This window comes from Nyctibius grandis, chromosome 21, assembly GCF_013368605.1.
Source record: "Nyctibius grandis isolate bNycGra1 chromosome 21, bNycGra1.pri, whole genome shotgun sequence".
Lineage (NCBI taxonomy): Eukaryota > Metazoa > Chordata > Aves > Nyctibiiformes > Nyctibiidae > Nyctibius > Nyctibius grandis.
Window position 1 is genome coordinate 6,631,648 of NC_090678.1, and position 23,576 is coordinate 6,655,223.

The window sequence follows — 23,576 nt, forward strand, 5'->3', positions numbered from 1 at the left end:
CCATGTTCAGTATTGGTAACTGGTATTGAGTGAATCATTTCCCATAGAGGTATAAGAGAAACTATTTCCAAATATTGCCTTGATTGATACTAATACATCTCACAGCTAGGAGAGCCAGGAAGCTCTAAAGAGAGGGAGAGAGGGCGGAGGACAGCACACAGCAGAGCCAAGTGCATAAGGTGGCACACAGCAGGGGACAAAATATTATCATGGCTGTTGCCACATCATCAGCTGTTAGTATCTTCCTGCTGCTCACCCTAAACTGAAATATCTACCCTTAATTTCATCCCCATCTCCCTGATGACTCTCACTCCCACTGGACACCCGTTCCTCACGGCCAGAACGTTGCTCTTGGTTCTCCTCGGATCTTGCAGAAAGCTCCTCCTGCCTGGAGACTTTCCTCGGGGCACAGAGGGTGCTTAGCTGCAACTTTCAGCGACGCCTGACTCACTGCGTAGCCACCTGCACACATGTGGCTTTCGTGTTTCCTTGTATGCAAATGTCACCAGGCTCCGGAGGATTTGTTTGCTGTCTAATCTCACGCCCTCACTTGTTACTTGCGCTGCCTTCTCTGAACCACGGTTTTGTCACCCTCTTTCTGAATGGAGTGTTTAATTTAAGGGCGATAGCAGGGGTTTTTACCTTCCTTATTTTTACTCAGCTCTGCACGTGTAATCCTACAGAGCATTCCTCTTCACTGATGGCAAACTCCTCCGTTACACAAGGACGGTCACAAACCTGCCCTTCCCTGCCTGCCCTGTTTCCTTTTCTGTATTTCTGCTTTCTAGGTCTCCTTACCCCATTGCAGCTTGTGGATTTGGTCTAGTTCTGGTGCTCCAGGTGTAACTGCTGGAGCCTCATTGAAAGTCAATTAGTCTCTCTGCTCAACCCTCGCCATTATTTCACTGTCCTCGTTAGTGTTCTGCTTAGTCTCATCCCATCCGTGAGTATTTTACACACACAGAGCAATGTAAGATTTACTTCCCTGCTTCCAGCCCTTTGAATCGCTGAACACAGACTCCGCTGCTGGCTGTACAATGAGCGCACAAGCCAGCAACGAATCCTGGTGACGGGCAGGCAACAATATTTGTAAATATTTGATCCCAGAAAACACCTCCAGCTGCTCTGCGCTAGCAGGATATTCGTGCCATTGGCAAATTAACCCAGGGCAGAGTTTTAGAAACCAGGAAGGCTGCTCCAAGCCAACCCCTTCATGATTGTGAGGGTACGTTCAACAAAAGCAAACTCCTTGTGCGTCTTGCCCTGGCAAAGGCCTCGGAGCGGCTCGGAGGGGCCCGTGTGGGGCACCACGGCCCGGCAGGACGCGGGGAGGGCGGTGCTGGCAGCAGGGACCCCACCGCGGGCCCTGCGCAGGGCCTGGGCGCCACCAGGCCCAGGTGTGGGGGGCTCGGGGGTGCTGAGGCAGGAGGACGGCCCCCCACCCCAGCCGCAGGGAAGGCGCCCGGTCCCGGCCCCTCTCCCCACAGAGCGCTGTGCCCGGGCCCCCCCCCCCCCGCCGTCACCACAGGCTGCGCGGGGGCGCCGGGCTGCGCTCCCCGAGTCCGGCGGGAGAGGCGGGGCCCCGCCGCCAGCATTGACAGCCGCCTCGCCCAATCAGAGCAGCGCCTGCTCGCGCTTTCCCCGCCCCTCGCTCTTCCCGCGGTTTCTCTCCCAGCGCCGCGTCGATTGGCCGGCGCCGTCTCCCGGAAGCGCGGGCTCTGGCTTCCGGCCGTTGCTAGGCGACGTGCCCCCGGTAGCTTCCGGGTGGCGGGGTCTATTTCCGGGAGCGCGGCGGCTTTACCGGGGCAGGGGGGGGGCGGCGGGGGCACCATGAGCACAATGTTCGCCGACACCCTCCTCATCGTCTTCATCTCTGTGTGCACGGCGCTGCTGGCCGAGGGTGAGCGCCGGGCCGGAAGGGGGGGCGGGTGGCGGGGGAAAAGTGGGGCAGGGGGGTGCGAAAGAGGTCCGGTTCCTCAGGGCCTGCTGAGGCCTGGCGCTTGGAGGTCGGTACAGGCATCTAGGAGAACAGCAGTGAGGAACTGTTGAACAAAACTGACTTCTAATGTGAAGTGGTGGGAATTGGGCTTGTCTGGTCCAGGAGCAGGAAGGGTCACAGGTTTTAGTGTGCCTGGAAGAGGACACTGGTGGGTTTCTGTAGCTCTCGTGGGAAGGATGTGAAGAAATCGCCTGAACTTGCAATGATGGTAACATAGGCTGGTTGCTTGAAAAGGCTTTTTAAATGGTAGGATGTTGAAATATGTGCAGCTTTTTAAAGACAGGTTGGATAGATACCTTTTGAGGTAGTCAAAGTTAGAGGCTGCTCCCTCGTCCTGGCACTGAGCTATATCCTGAACTCTCATTTGTACCAGAGCTGTAAGATACTGTCTTTGGGCATTCAAGGGCAGGGAGAGTCCCAGCTGGAATATGATACTTGCTTTCCAGGATCCCTACTGCACTGCATTTGGGGTTGGGTGGTGTACACACCTGTTGCCTTTCACAGCACAAAGCTGTGTTGACCTCAGAAGCATCTGCAGGGTTCCATTCTCTGCAGCTGGTGATCTCTGGTCTCAGTAGCACAGTCCTGTTGTCAAACCAGGGCCAAAAAAGGGCCAAAAGGATTGTGTAGGAGCTCAGATTAAATTGTTCACAAACCACTGGCATAGCTCGTTTTGATCATGTTTGAGTGCAAGGACTTAAGACTGGAGAATCTCTTGAGGTCTCTTCTAGCATAATATCTCTATTTGCCTTCTCAAAATGGGCTACTGATAACAGGCAGGTCCTGGTAGGAGAGGGAATTATTCCTTGGGCCTTAATTAGGTGCTATAAAAATGCAGAACACAAAGATGTTTGCCTTAATCAACTCCTGGTTTTAAGGTGAGCAACAGCTGGTAAATATGACCGTGAAGGAACTGAATGAGTCCCACAAAATAGCAGTGCTCAGTAAGATAGCTAGTGACTTCTAAAGACATTTGTTTTATAAGCACTGTTGCTACATGGAACTTGAGAAGGGGATTTGAAGAAAAGTGATGATATAGCTTTCCGTTGATTTGTGGCACATTTGCAATATTATAATGTGGTTTTGTAGACATGATGTGTATTTTTTGCATATGTGCTTGCTAACTTGTATCCCTATTATTGCAAGAGGTCTTTATTTATCTAGTTACTTGCTGGGTATTTGTTTCAGGTATAACTTGGGTGCTGGTATACCGAACAGACAAATACAAGAGATTAAAGGCTGAAGTGGAAAAACAGAGCAAGAAATGTAAGTACTTTTCAGACACTGGAGAACATGTCTTGCTGCTCCTGTTACATCCTGCTTTAGCAGATGTCACGTTGAATAGAGCCTGCACTGTGAGAAATTCCTGCTGCCCCTACTGCTAAGGGAGAGAACTTTCTTCAGCTTGGATTTCATAGGAGCCTAATTTTACAAGTTACACAAATCTGTACTGAGAGGACTTAATCTCTGTCCTTAATTCTTGTCTTTTGCTTGAGGGAAGGTTAGTACAACGACCTGTTGCGTTGTCTGAATTGCCCCTTCTCTTAATGGAAGACAGGAAGGAGTAAGAGATCAGTACTGGCATCTTTTTTTTTTTCTGAATGTAAGTAGCCAGTGTCTGTATATGTAGATTCTTTTAAATGCCTGAAATAAGTTCAAAGATGGAGTTTCCGCTTTTCAAGGACAGTGGAGAATGAGATCTGTAGTAAGAAAGAGCTAGGATTGAATAATGAATAACATGAGAGGAAAGCATTACACATAAAGAGTAAAAGTGATGATTAATTGTGGGGGGTGAGTAAAGACAAAGCCATGGTAGAAAGGTCTGAGCTGACACAAAAATAAATTATACTAGTGTAAACTGGAAACAAATAGAATTGATTAGGAAAAAAGTCCTGGGTTACTTCCATAGAGAGGAGAGGCCTGGGAGGGATTGAACAAAGGATGAGGGAGGAAGGGAAAAGGGAGCTGAGGGTGAGCAGTCAGAAGATATGCATCTGATGTTACAAGGAATGGTAAACAGGAGCGTCTGAGCATGGAGTGTTCAATGGACCTGTCTGAATCAGAAGCCAAAGAGCAGAGGAGAAATTCAGCTGACCTTTCAAACTCAACTCTATGCACCCTACACAAGTTGCAGCAGTAAGAGACAGCACGCAACAACTGGAGCCAAAGCTGAGCTGGTTTTACCTTAAAAATATTTTACAATGATGTCAGCGCTATTAGTGCGTGAGAGAACAATATTATCAAAGCGTGCTTCTTCCAGTCTAGCTTATTCCGGCCTTCCCCTGGGCAAAATAAAATGAAGAGTTGAAGTATAGTCATCCTTGAAGTATAGTCATCCTTGTGTTACAGCTCCTAAATTAGGGGCTTTTGTCATCACAGCAGTAACAGATGGGGATTGCATCTCTGCCTGCCTCACTTAGATCCCATTTGGCTGATAAAAATGTGTAGGGTGGAATTAGCCTCAGAAGAGCAAGTTAGAGAAGTAGTTGAAATCCAGCTAAAAACTTAATGTCCTCGTGTGTTTGTGCTGTGGAACTCGGAAAGCAGTTAGCAGGGCCTAAATCCCTGGGGCTTAATGATTGCTGTAAGAGTTTAATGCTGTTTGTTTTTATAGCTCTCCTGGATACCAGGCTATAATCTGTGAAGGGAAAGCTGTGAGGTTCATGCATCTCAATTAGTTTCTAACCTCCTTGTTTGATTTCCACACCCCTAACAAAAAAAAAAAAAAAAGTAAAACCAAATGAGGAGTCACTAAAAATTCAGCTTTGCTTTGTTTTCTTTTTCCATCCTGTAAGGACAGCTGGCTGACCTGATGGCTTACAGACAATTTGCAAAGTAGACCACTTGAGCCACACCTTTCAACTGTTATCTAACACATCTGAAACAGGAAAAAACACATTTGAGATCTTTAAGCTCTCCCATGAGAGTCCTAGCAATCCTTAGGATTTGCCAAAACAAATGGGCCAACTAGTGTGCTTGAGCAGACGTTGTTACTCGCAGTCCTTAGTTTCATCTCTTCCTGTCCTCTTGTTTCTATTGAGAGGCACAGCATTGTCTGAGGCTGCTGCAGAGATTATGGTCAGTGTTCTGAGGTAAATGTCATGGTAAATTTGCAAGGCTGAAGGCTGTCTCTAGAATTGCTGTAGTGTGGTGTCACGTATGTTGGCACAGACAGGCTTGCAAGTCTGCACGTTGGTTGGTTGTTCTGCTTAAACCATAAGGGAAGTAGGGCTGTAGAGTTCTTCGGGGTTGGCATAAGGCTTAATAGCTCTGTCTAGAGTAAAGCTGGGGTCTGGAGGAGCCCTCTTGTTAGGGCTGGGAGCAATACATAGGCCTGAAAAGAGTCAAAGTGTTCTCCAGTTGGATTTAGAGTTGGAGGCCATGGGGTTATGTGGACCAGGGTTGGGATGGACTGATCAGAATCCCCCAGCTGGATTTGGCATAAGGAAGCTTATAGAGAGAACACTCTGTGAGTACTGGGTGTGTTGTGTCATCTGGCAGCTCTCTCCAGCATTCCCTCTGAGCAGACTTCCCTGTTTTTTCCACTTGTGCTAGCCTGCCCATCGGAGGTAGGGTGGTTGTTTGGAAAAACATTGTGTCTTACTACATTACTGTGGAAGAGATGATGCTTAGGTATCTTGTCTGGGCTAGTGTGCTTTTCTTAGCAGTTGTGACTGACTCGCATATCACAGGCATTTCTGAAGCCAGCACTATAAATCCTTGTGTGACTTTAAAGGCCGGCTCTCTTTTTCACCTGTGTTTTGAAACCAAGGCTAGATCTGTGCTCAGCTAGTACTTCACGTGTGGGAGAAGAGTGCTAATGCTCGGGTCTCTAAGCCAGTTCTGTGAGCTAACAAGGAGCCAAGTCTATTCATTGGTAGTAGATATGGTTCAGATACATAGAGTTTGGAATAAAAAAGGGCTGCTGTCTGTTGTTAGACCATAGCCATGCTTTATCATCCTCATGTCTTGTAGTACTCTTGTTATAGGTCTTAAATTAAATATCTCCTACTTTTCTGGAAAAGCTCTTCTTGCTGTCAGCAGAAGAGCATTTACAGATGAGCAGCCTGTTTACTGTGTTATAAGTTCACTATCCTGGCTTTATGTTAGCCTTTTCTGCTGCAGTGATAGCTGGTTGCAGATGCTTGGGGGGTGTCTGATTTGGGGTTTTAGTAATGTTGAGCTTAGGCTCCTACTTCAAAATATTGGAAATGCTTCAGTACTAATTAATTGAAGAATGGAGAGGCTGTGGCCGACTGCTTGGACAGCATTTCCCCTGAGAATGCCTGCCTGTGAAGAAGGGATGTACGGGAACACAGGCTTTCCTGTATTCTGCTTCCCACTGCAGATAATCGGGAGCAGAGTTTGCCACAAAGCTCTTTTCATTACACTTGCTGAATCAAAAGTACTGTCTAGTACTAATGACAAATCAGCAAGGGTCATTGGAGCCAAAATTGTCCCAGACTGCTCAGTTAACAATGTAATGGGCTCTTGACAGAGTTTAAAATTAACCCTTTAGGTATTCCTATATCTCACCCAGGGTTTTGATTTTATTTTTAAGTGGTGGGGCCAGCCTTTGTGGTTTATAACTTGTTGATTCTGAATATGTTCTTAGTTATACCTAGCTTCCTTTTGTGCCTCTGTTCCCTAAAGGAATAAAATGCTTTGTTTGGTATGTGGAGAAGGGGGGGGTGGTATCCCAATGCAGAAATAATTGGAATATCTTTCTTTGCACTTGGCAGTGGAAAAGAAGAAGGAAACAATAACTGAATCAGCAGGCCGACAGCAGAAAAAGAAAATAGGTAAGACTGGGAGGAGAGTGCGGTGCCCCAAGAATGGGGGGAAGCTGAGAAACTTACAGAAGTGATTATCCTTTCCTTCCTTTCAAAACTATTTATTTAAAGTGGTACTAGAGCTGATTCTTGGCCTGGTGACTGGAATAGGAACACTTCTGCCTTACTTTCCCAAGGCAGGAGGCATCTAACCTCCTGATGGTTTTATTCAAATGCAGAGAAGGGCAGCTTCAGTAAGAGCAGCACTTCTTGTTGAACTGGTTGCCTTTCTCTGATTTGGGCATTGATATCCATGACTGTTATTAACTTCTGTTGTCAAAGCTCTCTGCTGCAGTGCACTGTCAGCTTGCAGTACCTGTGTGACTGTATGGTTGTGATTTTTGGATCTTTCACGTTTTTTCTCATTTGAACACTTCAGAGCGGAAGGTGTTTGCATGTTAACTGTAACTGCACTTAGATTTATTTCAAGTTTGATAAATTAGTTTTGCTCAATTTCTAAGTAGTGTTTTATTTTTCCATTTTTCATTCTCAGTAAGCTTAAGTCATTCTAGGTAGAGGTAACTCTAAGTACTGAACTATGCAAGAACAACGTGATAGATGTTTAATGGACACGAGCTTTAGAGAGTTCTGTATCTGCAGGACTCCAAAGTAAAACGTGCAGCAAAGCTCAGTTAAATTATTACAGAAATTGTGGCAGGAACACTTCTGAGCTCCTGGGAGTTGGTTTCCTCATTCCTCTGTAACACCAGGTAGCTGGATTAGTCATTTGATCCGTACAAAGCTTGGGAATAATTATAAACATATCTTCAAACAGTTCTTCCTAGGTATAAAACCTGTTATCATTAGACTCCTGAAGGGACAGGAGCCAAAATTCTTCCTCTTGTGCATTATCAGTTCTTAGTCATGAATAATCCCTGTGTGGGATGAATACTTCTTGGTGGATAAGGCAACTTTTTAATGTTACGTGCAGTGACCTATGGTCACTTTTGAATGTGTGGCAATGACTTTTTTGCAGGGCACCATCCAAGCTATGTTCCTAGCAGAAAATATTTTACTTGTGCTTGAACTAAACTAATAAACAGTAGAATCTGAGGAATTCAGATGCTCCACTGATTTTTTTTTTATACACTGAAATAATCTTGTTTTGCAAATGAAAAACAAACCACAAAGGATCTAAGAACAGAACTTCGGAAATGACCACTGATTTGTTTGCTGTGATGCTTGCTGGCCAAGCCTAAGATACTGAGACTGAGGTGGTTGTTTTTTGGTTGGGTTTTTTTTTTTTTTTGCAAGTGCTCCATAACTTCAGTGTCTTGTTTGTTTTCAGGCGAAGGTGAATTCTTAGTGTTTCTGAAAAATCAGGCCCTAAATGTCAGGCTGGACATCCAGAAAATGACTCGCAGCTGTTAACTGCTTTTGAAATCTCTGATCCCAGTAACTTACTGGATGTCAAATCATTCTGCAAGATGTAGCATTGTTGTAAGAGCAAATTTACTTGTGCTGGAGTTCCTACCATTCTAGTTGAAAAAAAAAAATAAAATAATGAGCTGAAGCTTTACAGATAAGTCACAGCTGTGGTAGAGACCTGCCTCAGTTGCCATCTGTCTTGTGTGCAGAATAAGGCAGGAGGTGTGCATACGATACTACTTGGTTATGTAAGGGATGAATCATGCATATGCACAGGAGGTAGGGTGCAAGTTGCACGAGAAGGCTTAATTTGGTGTTTCCTACTTATCAGACTTTTTATTTTTTAAGTGTAAAGTGAACCAACTTCAGTCACATTGTGTCTAAACCACCTTTCACACTACTGGAACAGCACACCTTTAACATCATGGTGCAGCCTTCCGTCATTTCAGCTTAAAGGGTGTGTTTGTTAGCTTAAACTTTGCTACTGCTTTCTGCGTCCGTGTGCCCCTAGAAGAAAAGACAGGGATGTTCCCAGGAGTCAACATGAGTGCTGGGTAGACAGCAAGACAATACAAAACCAAACAAAAAAACCCCAAACAAACAAAAACCCCCAATGCTGGCAAATAAGATTATTGCTGTATCCCTGTATCCTTGTGGTTTGTGTTCCAATGAGCAGAAGAAGATGATTTTGGACTCCAGGGTGCTGCCTGTTGACCCAGTCCTCTTTCTCTGTGCCTCTACCCAGCCGTATAGCAAAGTACTTAAATGCTGCTTATGTATGACTTGGGCAGGAACAGACCCTTTATGTAAGGTGGTAGGACACCCAGAGCCTGTTTGGTTTGAATTTGTAGAAATAGGTGAGAAACTGGTCAGGTATATTGGGGGATCAGGGCTGCATTCTTTATCCCTATGTAACCTTTAGCCCATCTAAATACATGGTTAGTTGTGTAGCAGAGGGGAAAAAACAAGTATTTGTGCCAAATGTGATTCCTAAAGAGCTGGCCTGTGGTTGCTGAAATGTCCCAGAACAGATCTCTCCACCTGGGTCAGGAAGCAGGTGTCTGGAAAGTTCCTGCCAGAGGGGAAGGTTTGTAGTTAGGAGCAATTGAAAAGAGCAATGAGGATTCTAAGAAATTGGATAGAGGTGTTGCTATTGCTTTTCATAACACTTACTGTGAGTCCCTGTATTTAGCAGGGGCTTGAAAGATAACTGTTGAACTTCTGTGCCATGGGCCTCTTGCACTGAAGCTTCAGCTGGGATCCACTGGACAACTTGCATGCTGGGTAGCCCTTGACAGTCCTTCTGCATCCCCCCTCTCTTCACTCACACGGTTCTTCATCATCCACATCCTTACTTCAGCTAGGCTGCCCCTCTGGATCCTCACTCTGAGAGGAGTGCAGTGGACAAGGGACGATGGGGACATGAGATAAGAAAGGTGACAGGTGGTGGACAATGCCTGAGGCCAGAGCAGTCCTTGAATGAGGGGCGTGGAAAATGCCCTTCCAGAAGACTGGGCATCTTTGAAGTTTGTGATGATTTAAGGACAAACTAAATCTCCAAAGCAGTATTTTAAAGTATTCTCTGCAAAGCATAGTAATGCACACATTACTGAAATTAATGTAGAAAACATCTTTTCTCTTTCAAGAATCTTTTGAGTCTGACAAGGGTCCAAAATTCATTACTAAGACCAGCAATATGTTAGCCTTGCTGAGGTGTAGCTCCCAGCTCTGTGTGTGGTTTCAGAGTGCCTTCTGACACCTCCAAAAGGAAATCCTTATACAGTGTATTTATAATGGTGAGCCTGGTGTGCAGCAAATGGAGACTGCTCTCTTTTGGAAGTGTGATATAGAGGCACTGTCTTTGTTTTCTGGCAACATTGCTCATGCAACTGTGTTGGTTGAGTTAGCAAATTTGACATTCTATGCATTTCTTTTGAAAGTGCTGAATGTGTGATTCTGGCCTCCTCCTCTTTTGTGTCTGCTTTGCTGCATGTTCCTGTGATGGAGAAGCAGTTGACTATGTGTGTTTTTTCGCTTTATACTGTCTGGCATAGAGAGCTGGAGTTGGTTTTGGGAGTGTTATTTGTTTAGAGAGCCAAGAAGGTTAAGTCTTCCTGGAAATGAAAACACTCTGGTTTCTAGGTTGGTATAACTGATTATAACTGTTGTTGTTTCTGTCTTTCCAGAGAGACAAGAAGAGAAACTGAAGAATAACAACAGAGACTTGTCAATGGTAAGAAAACTAAAGCCAGTTCCTGACTGCTGAAGATTTCAGTCAGCTTTCCAACAGAAAGACTTTGCTCAATTGGCAGACATAGCAGCTTTTCCTTCTCGATTATCTCTAATGGCTACAGATTTTAGTATGAGCCACAGAGTTCTCCAGCAGTTACTGCCTCATGTCATGCCCAGCCTTAGCTATTTTTGTCTTTATAAGTCTCCATGATATTTTCTAAGTAGAATTAATTTGTCTGACTTCCTCTTCTAAGTTCTGTCTTCATAATGATCCCCTGCTGATTGGTTTTATAGGCTTAAGGAAAAAAAAAAACAATCTGTGGAAGGTAACAGGACAATTCTTGAGCACTTTTTTTTTCTCCCCTGAAGCAGCTCTTCACATCAGTGGCCCACTCTGTGGCTGTGTTTGTACCCAGCTGTTGACCAAACTTCTCTTTGGGAGTTCTCCAGTCACTTTTACCATCCCTCTGGCCTTCTGGGTCATCTTTTTTTCTTCTAGATTCCAGTGATGCTCGACAAAGCCTGTTCTTAATGGTGTGAGTCCATAATCTCTCAGTGTAGGCCTGTTGTTTTGATTATCTCTGACCTTTCTGCTTGCAGGTTCGGATGAAATCCATGTTTGCCATTGGCTTCTGCTTCACTGCCTTGATGGGAATGTTTAACTCCATGTAAGTATCAACTTTCTAGATTTTTCTTAAATTTTCATAGTGAATATATTCTCCACCTTTCCTCTATCACATGAAGTGTTACAGTGACAGAGTGCATCCAAGAACCATAACTAATCTGTGTAAAATGGATCAATATTTCATATGAAGATGCAGTTGTTTGGTCACCACACTCATGTTCTGCTCAAGAGGGAACGCTGCATGCTGAATGAAATCAAATTGAACAAATTGCATTTAATCTAGACACAACTCTAACATGCTGTCTGCTTGGGAACATCTTGATTAGGGCAAGTTTGGTAGATGTAATGCAAGCAGCTGCAATCTTCAGCTTCTTTGGCTTTGCTATAATAGTATGACCAAAGAATGCTCTTGCAAGCAAAACTGGGTCAGCTCCCTTGCCCTTCAAAATGAGCTGTAATTGCAGAGTTCATTGTTGCCCTACTTAAGGTGATCAGAGTCAAGATACTAGCAGGTCCAGGCATGGGCTCTAGTCTTCCTTTGCTTTAAAAATCACCTGTGATAGGTCTAGTTTTAAAAAAACAAAGACAAAAAAATCCCAAGCTGGTTTTCATGGTTATAAACAGCTTTGTTTCAGTCATGCAAAACTGAAAGACTGTGCTTGGCTTTCAAAACTTGATTTGGTCTTGAAATGTGAACTTCCCATTGGCTGTTAAAGCTGAAGATAACATGAATATGGTTAGTATAACCCTTGGGAGGCTGCTTAATATCTGGGCAATATATTTGTCCTACAAACAGGAATTTATGTTCTTGGGCACCAAAACCTCTGGCCTCTGTGCTGGCAGTCCCCAGGATACAGTCAATTGTTATTTTACTGCAGATCTGTGGGTGGATAAATTGCAAATGGGGGGTAACATAATAACAGAAGTGCCATTGTGTGGACTCTATTTATTCAGCTTAGTCAGACTTCAGCATCTAGTGTTCTCCCGAATGCTATGAAAATGAGCAGAGGAACACAGCACTAAAGGACTTTAAAATTTGGGTACAGTCTTGAGTCATTGATGTCTCATTTCACTGCAGCCCTGAGTGGGGATGGAGGTGCGTCATGAGTCGTGTGCCCAGCAACATAGTGTCTGTGGGGGATTTATAGTGCTGCACCTGAGGTATTCAAGTGCTTGCCTAGCTACTTGGGTGCAATACAAACACCACCACCGCTGCCCCTGAAACGAACTGAAAAACAAAGTAAAAAACCCCACCCTGCTCTGTCCACTTTCCTAGAGTGCAAAGAGGCAGTTCAGAGTATGCTATGACTGATAAGTGTTACAGGACTCTAAGTTCATTAAGAGCTTTAGGAATTTAGTTAAGTTGTGGCTTGGTTAAATTTTGGTTAAATGTGGTGTGGCTCCTTGTTGCATAGATATTAACATAAAAAAGTGTATTGGTTTCTTCTCCTTTAAGACCACCAAGTTTACTTGTCTTGTTCCTCTTTTGAGGATTCCTGCTCACAGAGACCATGCTACTAGCCACAGAGTTGAGAAGCTTTTGAGCATATCTTTCCTTTGTCGCTTTCTTTGAAGGGAACCTGAACATGACCAGCAGGAGTATCCAGAGACCTCACTGATTTTTCTAATTGAAATAGCTTTCTTGTCAATAGCTGAGGCTACTGAATTAAAATCCAAAGATTTGGCTGTCTTGCCTTTGGGGCTAGATAGTTAAATTTTTGTTCCTGGTCTCAGTACAAGGTAGCTAGTGCATTTGTATGTGGATGGCAGCTTTGTTGAGTTGTACCTACACTGTTTGAAGCTGATAGAATGGTTTGATGGAGCTGGTTCTTACTTACACACGGTCGCTCTCTTGACATAGCATAAAGAGCAGCTGCTTGTCTCGGGAGGAGAGTACTTCAGTTATGAATTCAGGAGGCTCTTAGGCTCCCTCTGGGAAGCTGCTACTGCCAGGTCATCCATGGAGACGCTGGGGGTGTGGTGTGAAAAGGAGGAAAAGAGTGGATGACACCTGCAATGACTGTAGCCTCAGTTGCTTGCCTTTGCTGTTCTTGAATGAGTTCATTGCTCTGGGGGACAACAGGAGCAGGAATTGCATGGAAGTAGCATGATGTGCTGCCCTTTGGACAAGTACTATGCAGACGCTGCTATTCTGTGGCTGGGCACCTCACCTTTGCCAAGTGCCAGCTTAGTCAAAATGGAAATGACTGTGATGACTGGCTCGCTTCTTTAGAGTGTCAGTAGTAATGGGGCAGCAGGGTGGACCATGCTGGAGGGATACATGTCAAGAAGGCTTGTTTAAACCCAAAGAGCAGAATGCTGTGCTGAAGATGAGCAGCTGAATGACTGTTATGGCTGAAAAGGTATGCTAGAGCAGCAAGATCTGTAGCGGAGGTGGCCTCCAAGCAGATGGGCTTTCTCCTGGGAGAGGAATTAGCTTCTGTGTGTCTCAATTTTCTCTTGTCAGAAACTTTTTAATGCCATCAATTCTCTGTCTTACTCTAGGAGTTGTGCATTTCAGTACCCCTTCATGATAACTGTGAAAACCTGCTGGAATTAAAAGCAGGTACCTCGGGGTGCTACTGCTGAAATACTTGTCACTCTCACAGCAGGAATAACGCAGAATTTTAAGCCACTGGGGATGTTAGAGGGAGATAAACATCCGTTCCTAGCTCTTTTGCCAAACTGCCTGTGAGATGTAAACAAAGTTGGCGTGTGCTTGAGCTGTAGCTGTGTGAATGCATCTCCACAGGAAAGAACGCTCATTTAGGATCTCTTGAAACAAGAAACACCTGTTAGAAAATCAGCACATGCAGAGAAAATAACATCCAAATATGCACATGCTGATGTGGCATCATACACACTTACTTCAAAAGATTGGTTCGACTGTCTGGGTTGGGAGAAGTCTTTGCGAGCTTGCCAGAATTCACACTCTGCCTGATGCCCTGGAATGTGGACCTGGAGGAGTTCCAGGAGCAGGGCAGGCTGCTTGGAATATACGGTATCATCCTGCCTCTGCACTGCCTTTGTCTTCAGACCTAATGCAGAGAAGACTGTTGGTATTAAAAAGCATTCTGTTGATGGCTCTCTTATGCATCCTTCTTGTGCTGAGAAGTATAGCTGCTCTAGGGAAGGAAAAGGTGTCCTTGGTTTATGCTCTGCTTAAAAAATGCTCTTTTGCTTAAAGCAAAGAGTCCATCTTCTTGCATTAACTACAGCACAGCAGGGTGATAGTCATTCATCTTTTATTTGTGCTGACTGTGTTCTGGGAAGTTATCTGATAAATTTGACTTTTAAATAAAATGCACCAGTAAACTGCAAAACACCAACCAAGATTTTTATGAACCAACAGCTTGTCCAGCTGATCACCTAAATCACTACGAAATACTTTGGCTCTGACTATGGCAAAACTGTTATTGAGGGAAGCCTGCTTACCCTGTGGATGGCTGGGTGTGGAGGGCTTTGTGAGAGAGGTGTATTTAGCCCCCTTGGTGTAGTGTATATAGAGGTGGGCTGGAGAAGGCAGCATGGCTTTTTAGCCTTCCATGTGGTCTTATCTACTCTGGTGGCCTGTTGAAGATGCTCACTTGTTCTTTCTATAGCCAAAGACTCTTTTAATGTCCCCAGTTGTGATCCTGTGCTCTCTTTTCCAGATTCGATGGCCGAGTGGTGGCAAAGCTTCCGTTTATCCCCCTCTCGTACATCCAGGGTCTCTCCCACCGCAACCTTCTGGGTGAGGATTACACCGACTGCTCCTTCATCTTCCTGTACATTCTCTGCACGATGTCTATCAGACAGGTGAGTACACTGCTGTGCCTCTTGCATGCCTGGAGCAGGGAAAGCACGTCTTCATCCATAAAGAGGAGTCTATCACTGCTGTCCAGTTTTGCTCGTATAATCTGTGATCTGTTTGTGGTTTGTGTTTGCCTTTGTTCCTGTGCTTCATATCCAAAGCAATTCTACATTGGGTTCATAAAAACAACCACTATCCTAGACTGGTGTGGAAGACTTGACTGGAGACTTGCACTGGGGTGCTAGGACAGAGTTGGCAGAACTGGATCCCTTCCTTGTGTGTGCGTGTCTGGTAACTTCGTGGATTGTCATACCAAGAGATTGTCTCCATCAGAAGCCAATCTAAGTACGGCTTCTTAGTAATTGTGACTTTTACAGTAATGTGAGAAAAGAGAAGTGTAGCATCTTCAGGGGAAATTTTCTTGGTGGCTTGAGGTTCTATAAAGGTTCAATCAGTCCATAAATTTGATGTCAAGATTGGAGGCAGCCTGGGCTGCAGTGATCGCGCACTGATGGAGTTCACAGTCCCGAGGGATATGGGTCAGGCAAAGAGTAAGGGTAGGACCCTGAATTCTAGGAAAGTGAAATTTCAACTGTTCAAGGAGTTAGTCAATAGGACCTCCTGGGAAAATGCCCTCGGGGACAAGGGAGCAGAACAGAGCTGGCAGATCTTTTAAGGATGCTCTCCATAGAGTGCAAGAGCTCTTGATCCCCAAGTGTAAGAAATCAGGCAAGGAAGACAAGAGACGGGCATGGCTGAGTCGAGACCTGCTGGTCAAACTGAAGGGCAAGAAGGAAATGCACAGGCAGTTGAGGGTGGGATAGGTATCCTGGGAAGAATATAGGGATGCTGCCTGGTTGTGTACGGATGGGGTCGGGAAGGCCAAGGCACAGCTGGAGCTGAACTTTGCAAGGGATGCAAAGAATAGTAAGAAGGGCTTCTACAAGTATGTCAGCCAGAAAAGGCAGGTCAAAGAAAGTGTACCCCTCCTGATGAGCAAGCCTGGCAAACTGGTAACAACAGATGAGGGGAAGGCTGAGGTACTCAACAACTTTTTTGCTTCAGTCTTCACTGGCAACCTCTCTTCCCACACCTCTCGGGTTGATGGACTGCGAGGCAGGGACTAGGGGAGCAAAGTCTCTCCCTCTGTAAGAGAAGATCAGATTTGTGACCACCTGAGGAACCTGAGTATATGTAAGTCTGTGGGAGCTGATCAGATGCATCTCAAAGTCCTGAGGGAACTGGCTGATGAAGTTGCCCAGCCACTCTCAGTGATATCTGAAAAGTCATGGCAGTCAGATGAAGACCCTGGTGACTGGAAAAAGGGAAACGTTGCACCAATTTTTAAAAAGCGTAGAAAGGAGGACCCTGGGAACTACTGACCTGGGAGCCTCACCTCTGTGCATGGGAAGGTCATGGAACAGATCCTCCTAGAAGCTATGCTAAGGCACATGGAGGACAGGGAGGTGATTTGAGACAGACAGCATGGCTTCACCAAGGGCAAGCCCTGCCTGACCAACCTAGTGGCTTTCTGTGATGGAGTGACTACTTCAGTGGACAACGGAAGAGCTACAGTTGCTATCTGTCTGGACTTCTGTAAGGCCTTTAACATGATCCCCCACAACATCCTTCTCTCTAAGTTGGAGAGAGGGGGATTTGATGGGTAGACTGTTTGGTGAATGAGGAATTGATTGGATGGTCACATACAGAGGGTAGTGGTCAACGGCTCAATGTCCAGATGGAGATTGGTGACAAGTGGTGTCCCTCAGGGGTCCGTATTGGGACCAGTACTGTATAATATCTTCATCAATGACATAGACTGTGGGATCGAGTGCACCCTCAGCAAGTTTGTGGATGACACCAAGCTGTGCGGTGTGATCGACACACCTGAGGGATGGGATGCCATCCAGAGGGACCTGGACAAGCTTGAGAAGTGGGTCCCTGTGAACCTCATGAGGTTTGACAAGGCTAAGTGCAAGGTCTGGGCCAGGGCAATCCCTGGTATCAGTACAGGCTGGGAGGATTGAGAGCAGCCCTGCAGAGATGGACTTGGGGGTGCTGGTGGATGAAAAGCTGAACATGAGCCAGCAACGTGCACTCGCAGCCCAGAAAGCCAACTGTATCCTGGGCTGCATCAAAAGAAGTGTGGCCAGCAGGTCGAGGGAGGGGATTCTCTCCCTCTACTCCACTCTCATGAGACCCCACTTGGAGTACTGTGTCCAGCTCTGGGGTCCCCAGTTCAGAAAAGACATGGACCTGTTGGAGCAGATCCAGAGGAGGGCCACAAAGATGATCAGAGGGCTGGAGCACCTCTGCTATGGAGACAGGCTGAGAGAGTTGGGGCTGTTCAGCCTGGAGAAGAGAAGGCTCCGGGGAGACCTTCTAGCAGCCTTCCAGTAGCTGAAGGGGGCTTATAAGAAAGATTGGGACAAACTTTTTAGCAGCCACTGTTACAATAGGACGAGGGCTAATTGTTTTAAACCAAAAGAGGGGACATTTAGACTAGATATAGGGAAGAAATTTTTTACAGTGGGGTGGTGAAACATGGGAACAGGTTGCCCAGAGATGCCTCACCCCTGGAAGCATTCAAGGTCAGGTTGGATGGGGCTCTGAGCAACCTGATACAGTAAAAAGATGTCCCTGCTCCCAGCAGGGGGGTTGGACTAGATGATCTTTAAAGGTCCCTTCCAACCCTAGCTATTCTATGAAATTTGCTAGAAAAGTGAGGAAAGAGTTAAATCTGTTCTTTTGGGTTTGTCCTTCCTGTTTTTGCCGACTGCCTGATTTTTTTCAGTGTCTTAAGAACTTTACCTTTGGTGTCAAGCCTCTGCCAGTGTTAGGGACGTGACAGAGAAAGGGAGTCTGGTATGGTAAGCCAAGAGCAGGCTACATGTAGCTCTCCAGCAAAGCTGGTTAGTCCCATCTTTTGGAAGGAGAAGCATCAGTGAGGATAAGGGAAGTGCCTGTTCAGGAAGGTTCACTAGCAGCTTAAGTGGCAGAATGGCTGGTAAGGACAAATGGGCCTTCTCAGTGCAACCAGAAGTCTACTTTGCCAAATTTCCCCAGGGGGTGCTGGGAATAAGTTAATAGACTCTGGGGGCTGGGTGAATGCTGGTGCAACTAGCTGCAAATTATCTGCTCTTCTGTGTTTATATTTCCTTTTTTCTTTGGTTCACTTCCTGAATTCTTGCTACTTTTCTCCTTGACCGACTTGTTGCTTTTCCTCAGGGGGTGCCAAGGGACTTAGAAAGACTTAAAGCAGATCAGCAAAGGGAAGTGGAGTGTTATACCAGCTGCTGTCAGAAGTTTGGATGAGCTTGATGGAGCAGCTTAATAATAGAGAGTTCCTTTAGTCACAAAGTGCAAACTAGTGAATCAAATTCTCCATAACCCTCCATATTGGGTGCTTGTGTTGAAATGGATCTGTGGCTGGTCCTATGCGAAAGCAGATAATGAATTGTAGAATAATTTATGTTGAAAGCGTTACCTAGAAGTCATCTGGCCCAGCCCTCACTCCAAGCAGGGCCAGCTTCAGAATACCAAAGGCCAGGGGCTTCCTCATTCTGTTAGCTGCGAGACTAAATGTTGTTTCACTTCCCAGTAACTGGAGCAGTGTTTGCTGCTTTGAAAGAAAAGAGCTTTTTAGCTCTTAGGATCATCTTCCTGCATTCCTGGGATGCTGTGGTCTAATGCTGTTCCTTCAGGCAATCTTACCTGGTGCTGCTCCATGTTACTCACCTGTTACATGGAAAGTCCCTTCTTTCAAATGTTGTGGATTATTACATGAAGCTAGCACCATCAGCAAGATCTTTCTGCACCCATTGGGTTGATCGGGGAACTCCCTTGCTGAAAAATCCCCCATGGATTTTTTTTTGGTCCAAAAATATAATTCCTGTGGTTAGTTCTAGTCCTGGGCATTTCCTGACCTTTCCTATTGTGAAATCAGTAGCTGGCATGAACTGAGTGGTGGTCTGGTCTGGTTCTGAGCAGAAATGCTGAGCTGTTTGCAGTGGGTTGGGCTTTCAAGAGAAATTCTGGAAAAAAATTGCCCTTGTGCTTGAGAGTTCATGCTGATGGCCATGTGGAGGACAGAAGTTACTTTACTGCTTTGGAGAAGGGTGGTTTTGCTCTGGTGATAGACTGCAGTCTTCATTGCTGCCTTATCTATGTGACTGTGGTTAACCATACCTGCAGTTCTCCAGCTGTGAGGCAGCTCAGTTTCTTCCTCCTGGCTACGTGGAGGCAAGGGCAGAGACCAGCCACATTAGTTTGTGCACAAGCTAGGAACTGAAGCTGTGATCGCTGGCATCCTGCTCTTGGCTGTATTGCTATTTGAAAGAACTGGTAACAGCATTGGGAAGAGGTCTGTGAAGGGCTGTGAGAGGCCAGGGGAGAGGGGAAGAAAACAATTAAGGGCTTAAAATGGTGCCAAAGTCTTACTTTCGATGACCTTGGAGGTGAAAGTTTCGTGGCCCTTTGTGTTTCACTGTGTGCAAAAGGGGAAATCTCACCAGGTCGGCTTCAAAACAGCTGTTAGCCCAAGGGAGGAGAACTGATGGGGGAGTTAGTGTCTGGCTTGATGCCACTGACACAGGAGGTGTGGAGGTGTACGGAAAGTTAGGGAACAGGTTGCGAACAAACTAAGATGACCATACATCCCTCTGCCTTCCCTTAAATCCTCATGCTGCCTGTGAAGGGATCAAAGGCAGGGAAGAGATGTCCCTGTGGAGCTCAGAAGTAGAGGAACTTGTGTGTGTGAAAAAACTGTGACCTGAAGGGAAATGCAGGGGAGTACGTGAGGGTGGGGAGACTAACTGGACGGTGATTGAACTGACATTAGTGGGATGGGCAGTAGCAGCATCAGGCAGTCTCTTCATGTGGTCCTCAGGCATGTGAGGGTGATAAACTCTTCAAACGTGGTCTGGGAAGCTTGCTGCCTGTGACCTGGCCAGCATCTCCCGAAATAGTCAACTCGCAGTGAGTAACTTCCTTTGCGCTGTTCCCAGCTCTCCCTGGCACGTAAATCCTGTCCCCTAGTTCCTCCTGCCTTCCTGTTTGGAGAGAGGAGGGTTGCTGGGAGAGGCCTTCCAAGGGTCCTTGAGCTGTTGGGTTTCATCTGGGAAAGTCTGCTGCTGGGCTGGGCGGGAGGCATAATGTCAGGGTTACATCCTCTGTCCCTGCTCCTGTTTCTGAGCTCCCAGCCTTCACCTGTGCTGTTTGTGAAGAGGAATATGCTGCTGTTCCTCAGGCGTTTGCTGGTCTTCATTTCCTTTTCACACATGCCTGAACTGTAGATTAGGCTGCTTCTGTCTGAAGTGTGTTCCCAGTGGGATAGGGAGCCAGCAATTATCCCTGTGCAGGAGTGCGCTTTCCCACACAGCCTGACCTTGGGGCAGGAACCACTTGCTGCCTTGTCTTTGAGGCCACTTCTGGGTTTGAAGATGAAAGCAGAAGCAGCTTCTGTCCTTTCTGGAGTTATTTGAGGAGAGTTCAGAAGAGCTCAGATGAGGAATTTGGATCCTTAAGTCTCAGTCTTCACTCCCTGCTCCTGAAGGTGATGGTCTTGTTTGTGTTGGGAGTAGACTCTGCAGGCTTCCTTGTGCAATGTGGTGCACAGCAGACAGGACAGGTTTCTGCTGGCCTTCTCCCAGCCCTGGTGTTTCTAGCTGTGTAGATTTCAAAACTGCTGTCCAGCAAAGCTTGCTTTGCAGCTGGTGCAGGAGGCTAGCTGCCTTCCACAGCAAGGAGGGGACTCCTACGGCAGGGTAATGCTGGAGAGTGACTGTGGTCTTGAATCCACATACAGACAAGCTGTCATCTCTCTTCCTCTTGGAACTGTTCAACCAGATGGAGTAAACTTTAGCACCATAGTTCTCCTCTCTCTCTTGATACTTAAAGGAACAGGGAGGAGGCAGTGCACACTTCTTTGCTTCCACGGATGCTCTGCTAGGACCTCTACTCGGCTCCACGAGTGAGCCAGTGCAAAGCTGGTAGGATCGCGGTCCTGCCTGCTGCTGACTCTGCAGCACCCTCTGCCGTTGCTGAATCTGTCCCTTAGCTGCTTTTGTTTTCTCCTTTCTGTCCTCTCGACTAAGGACGCTCTGAGAAAAGGAACCACACGAAGGAGTCTCCCACAGTGAAATGCTCTCATATTTAGCCGGCTGCTGAATATCAACCGGTGGCTGATTTATGTAGGCCACAGACTAAACCTGATGTAATTCCTTTTCAAGTGTTCTCCTCCTTTACTTTCATCCTTGTGTGTGGGCTGAAACCTTGCTTTCCATACTCTCCACTTGGAATGATTTCCAATTTTTTTTTTAACTTACCTACTCTGGAATTATGAAGCTCTGTCTGCCTTTTTTAATTTGTTCTCGTTCCATGATCAAAAAAGCAAGACCATAGAGTTCTTGAACATCTGACCTATCCTGACAGTTATTTTGGAGAGGACACTCAGGTTTGAAGAGAATCTTCCTTTTGTTGTCCGATAGCCAGGACTCAGCTGGTGATGTGAGGGGGACACAGTTGTTTTCTTCTTTCCTTCCCATCAGATGTCTCCTGTTTTGCCAGCACTGCATGAGCAGCATCTTGAGCTGTAGTTATTTACAGTGAAGGATGAAACAGAAAGAACTGGTAGCTCTTTGTAGTTGCACTGTTGCAAAATTTAAAATGAATTTCACAAAAATCAAGAAAAACATCAAACTTTTAAAAGTTCTGCTATGAGTTTTTAGCTAATGCCTGGCTCTGCTACTTAATTCTTTCCTTGTCTGTTGTTTTTCACTGAAACACCCCACTCAGATGCGGATGAGGTCATCTCAATAGTCAGTTTTGGGGTTTTGCTACATATGTCCTGTTACACTGCATATCTCCACCAAACCATTGTTCTGTCTGCATCCCTAGCATTCATGTTAATTCTGTGCCTAAGCTCCTGACTTGAACTTGGCACACGCTCTGGTTGCCATGTTGCTGACCCAAATTCCGTCTGCATTAGGAGGGAGCCTTCCTCGCCAGCTTGCAGACCCTCAGGCTCTGATGGCTGCTGTCAACAGGGATTCCTGGAACTTGTGAAAACTGAGGGCTGCCTTGGTTCTGCCTGCGAGCAGATGTTAGGAACGTGCTCCTGGGTGTGCACTGCGGTTAATTTGCAAAGATAGCTGTTGTAGGTTGATTTTTAAACCAACCTGTGTGTGAAGACATTAACGAGGTACCTGCCAGCTAACTGTGTGGTGTGTAGCTGGAGGTGGAAAAGAACCCTCAGCCAAAATGTGGATTTAATGATCAGAAGGCTTTTGTTGAGGTGGGGGAGAGTGGCCCAGTTCTAGTTGTAGCCATTGGGGATGGTTGTCTGGCTCTGTGCTAAGCTTTTTTGAATGCATAGGGATAGAGGTCCAATATATAGTAGCCAGACTGGTAAGGCTATGTGGGTGAGAACCTGAATCTGTTGAAACTAGTGGGAAGGTTGTACTTGTAAGCAGTGTTGGGATTTCTTCCTCTTTTGGTGTCTCCCTTGTCATGGTCTGATACTATCCTGCTCTTCTGTTCTTGTTTTTGCAGAACATCCAGAAGATGCTCGGCCTTGCTCCTTCCCGGGCTGCCACCAAGCAAGCAGGAGGCTTCCTTGGCCCGCCACCTCAGGCAGGGAAGTTCTCCTAGAGCACAGTTGCAGCCTTCACTGAAGGTCTGACCAGTGCACAAGACTGCCTTTGGGAGGTAACAAGATGGGATTCTGCACCAGGCTTCACATGTCCAAAACCAACCTATGCAGTATTGGCCACAGTCTTGGAAACATCTTCCATATGGAGTATTCTACCAGCGGTTGTTTGCTCATCAAACCAAGAAAGTTCTCAGAAGATAACTTGACCTTTTGTTTCTGGTGTTTCTGAGAAATAAATGGCATGGGCATGTTGATCTAGATGTCTCTTAATTGTGCTGTAGGACAAGTAGAAATACCTTGATGTAGTGCAGTTGATTTAGTCTATGGCATGGAAATCAACTCAGGTAGTGACAGTAAGATCTGCCAAGTAGATAACTTGGAAAATTCAGAACAATCATGCTGTGAAGTGACTCTCTTGTCTTAGACATACTGGCTATAGTCTTGTGTAGCAAGGAGCTGGGCAAGTAGCTGTGCGTATTGTCCTTTTGCAAAAGTTCCAGCATGGAGGTGAGGTTTTTCATTGTCTCAGGTGACTGGAGGCACTGCAACATGCCCCTGTGCCAGGCTGCCCTTGGAGGCTGCAAGTGTTTCTGGGTGTACTGTCAGCCTCTCCTCCTGGAAGAGTACAGCCCCACAGAGACTTCTGTGGCATTACACAGCTTCTGTAAAAGTTGCTTGCTTAGGCAGAATCTGCTCAATTACAGAAACAAACCTGGCCTTCGCACCTGAGTAAACAGTTAAATTATGCCAGTGCCATCCCCTGCTATTGAACCCTGTATTGCCTGAGTGCTTATGACAGCAGTGGTTTTTTTGTTCATGCTCCTTGGTTTGCTGCTGAACAGCCTGATGATCAATATGCATCTTAAAAGGCTTCCTTCTCAGGCCAGGAAGCTCCCTATGCTGTCTTCTGCTTTGCCAAATAATTCTCCGTTTCAGTCTTGCTGGCTGGAGCCTGCTCACCTTGTTTAAAAGGGGTGAATAAATCCTGCTGCCTCTCTCAAGTTAGGCTGGCAGTTTTCCTGAAGCAGGCAATACCCCTGGGAGCTATTGATTCCTTGCTTCTGTGAGCAGAGGTT

The 23,576-nt window shown here is 46.0% G+C and overlaps 1 protein-coding gene across 1 annotated transcript; it reads left to right on the plus strand.

Annotated features, from left to right (window-relative positions):
- The first annotated feature begins 1,813 nt into the window (after positions 1-1,813).
- On the plus strand, positions 1,814-22,754 carry TMCO1 (transmembrane and coiled-coil domains 1). The gene is made up of 7 exons (XM_068416969.1): positions 1,814-1,900; positions 3,188-3,265; positions 6,742-6,801; positions 10,386-10,432; positions 11,032-11,099; positions 14,710-14,854; positions 22,401-22,754. The coding sequence occupies exons 1-7, from the start codon at positions 1,831-1,833 to the stop codon at positions 22,497-22,499; spliced, it is 567 nt and encodes a 188-aa protein (XP_068273070.1). The 5' UTR covers positions 1,814-1,830; the 3' UTR covers positions 22,500-22,754.
- The last annotated feature ends 822 nt before the right edge of the window (positions 22,755-23,576 follow it).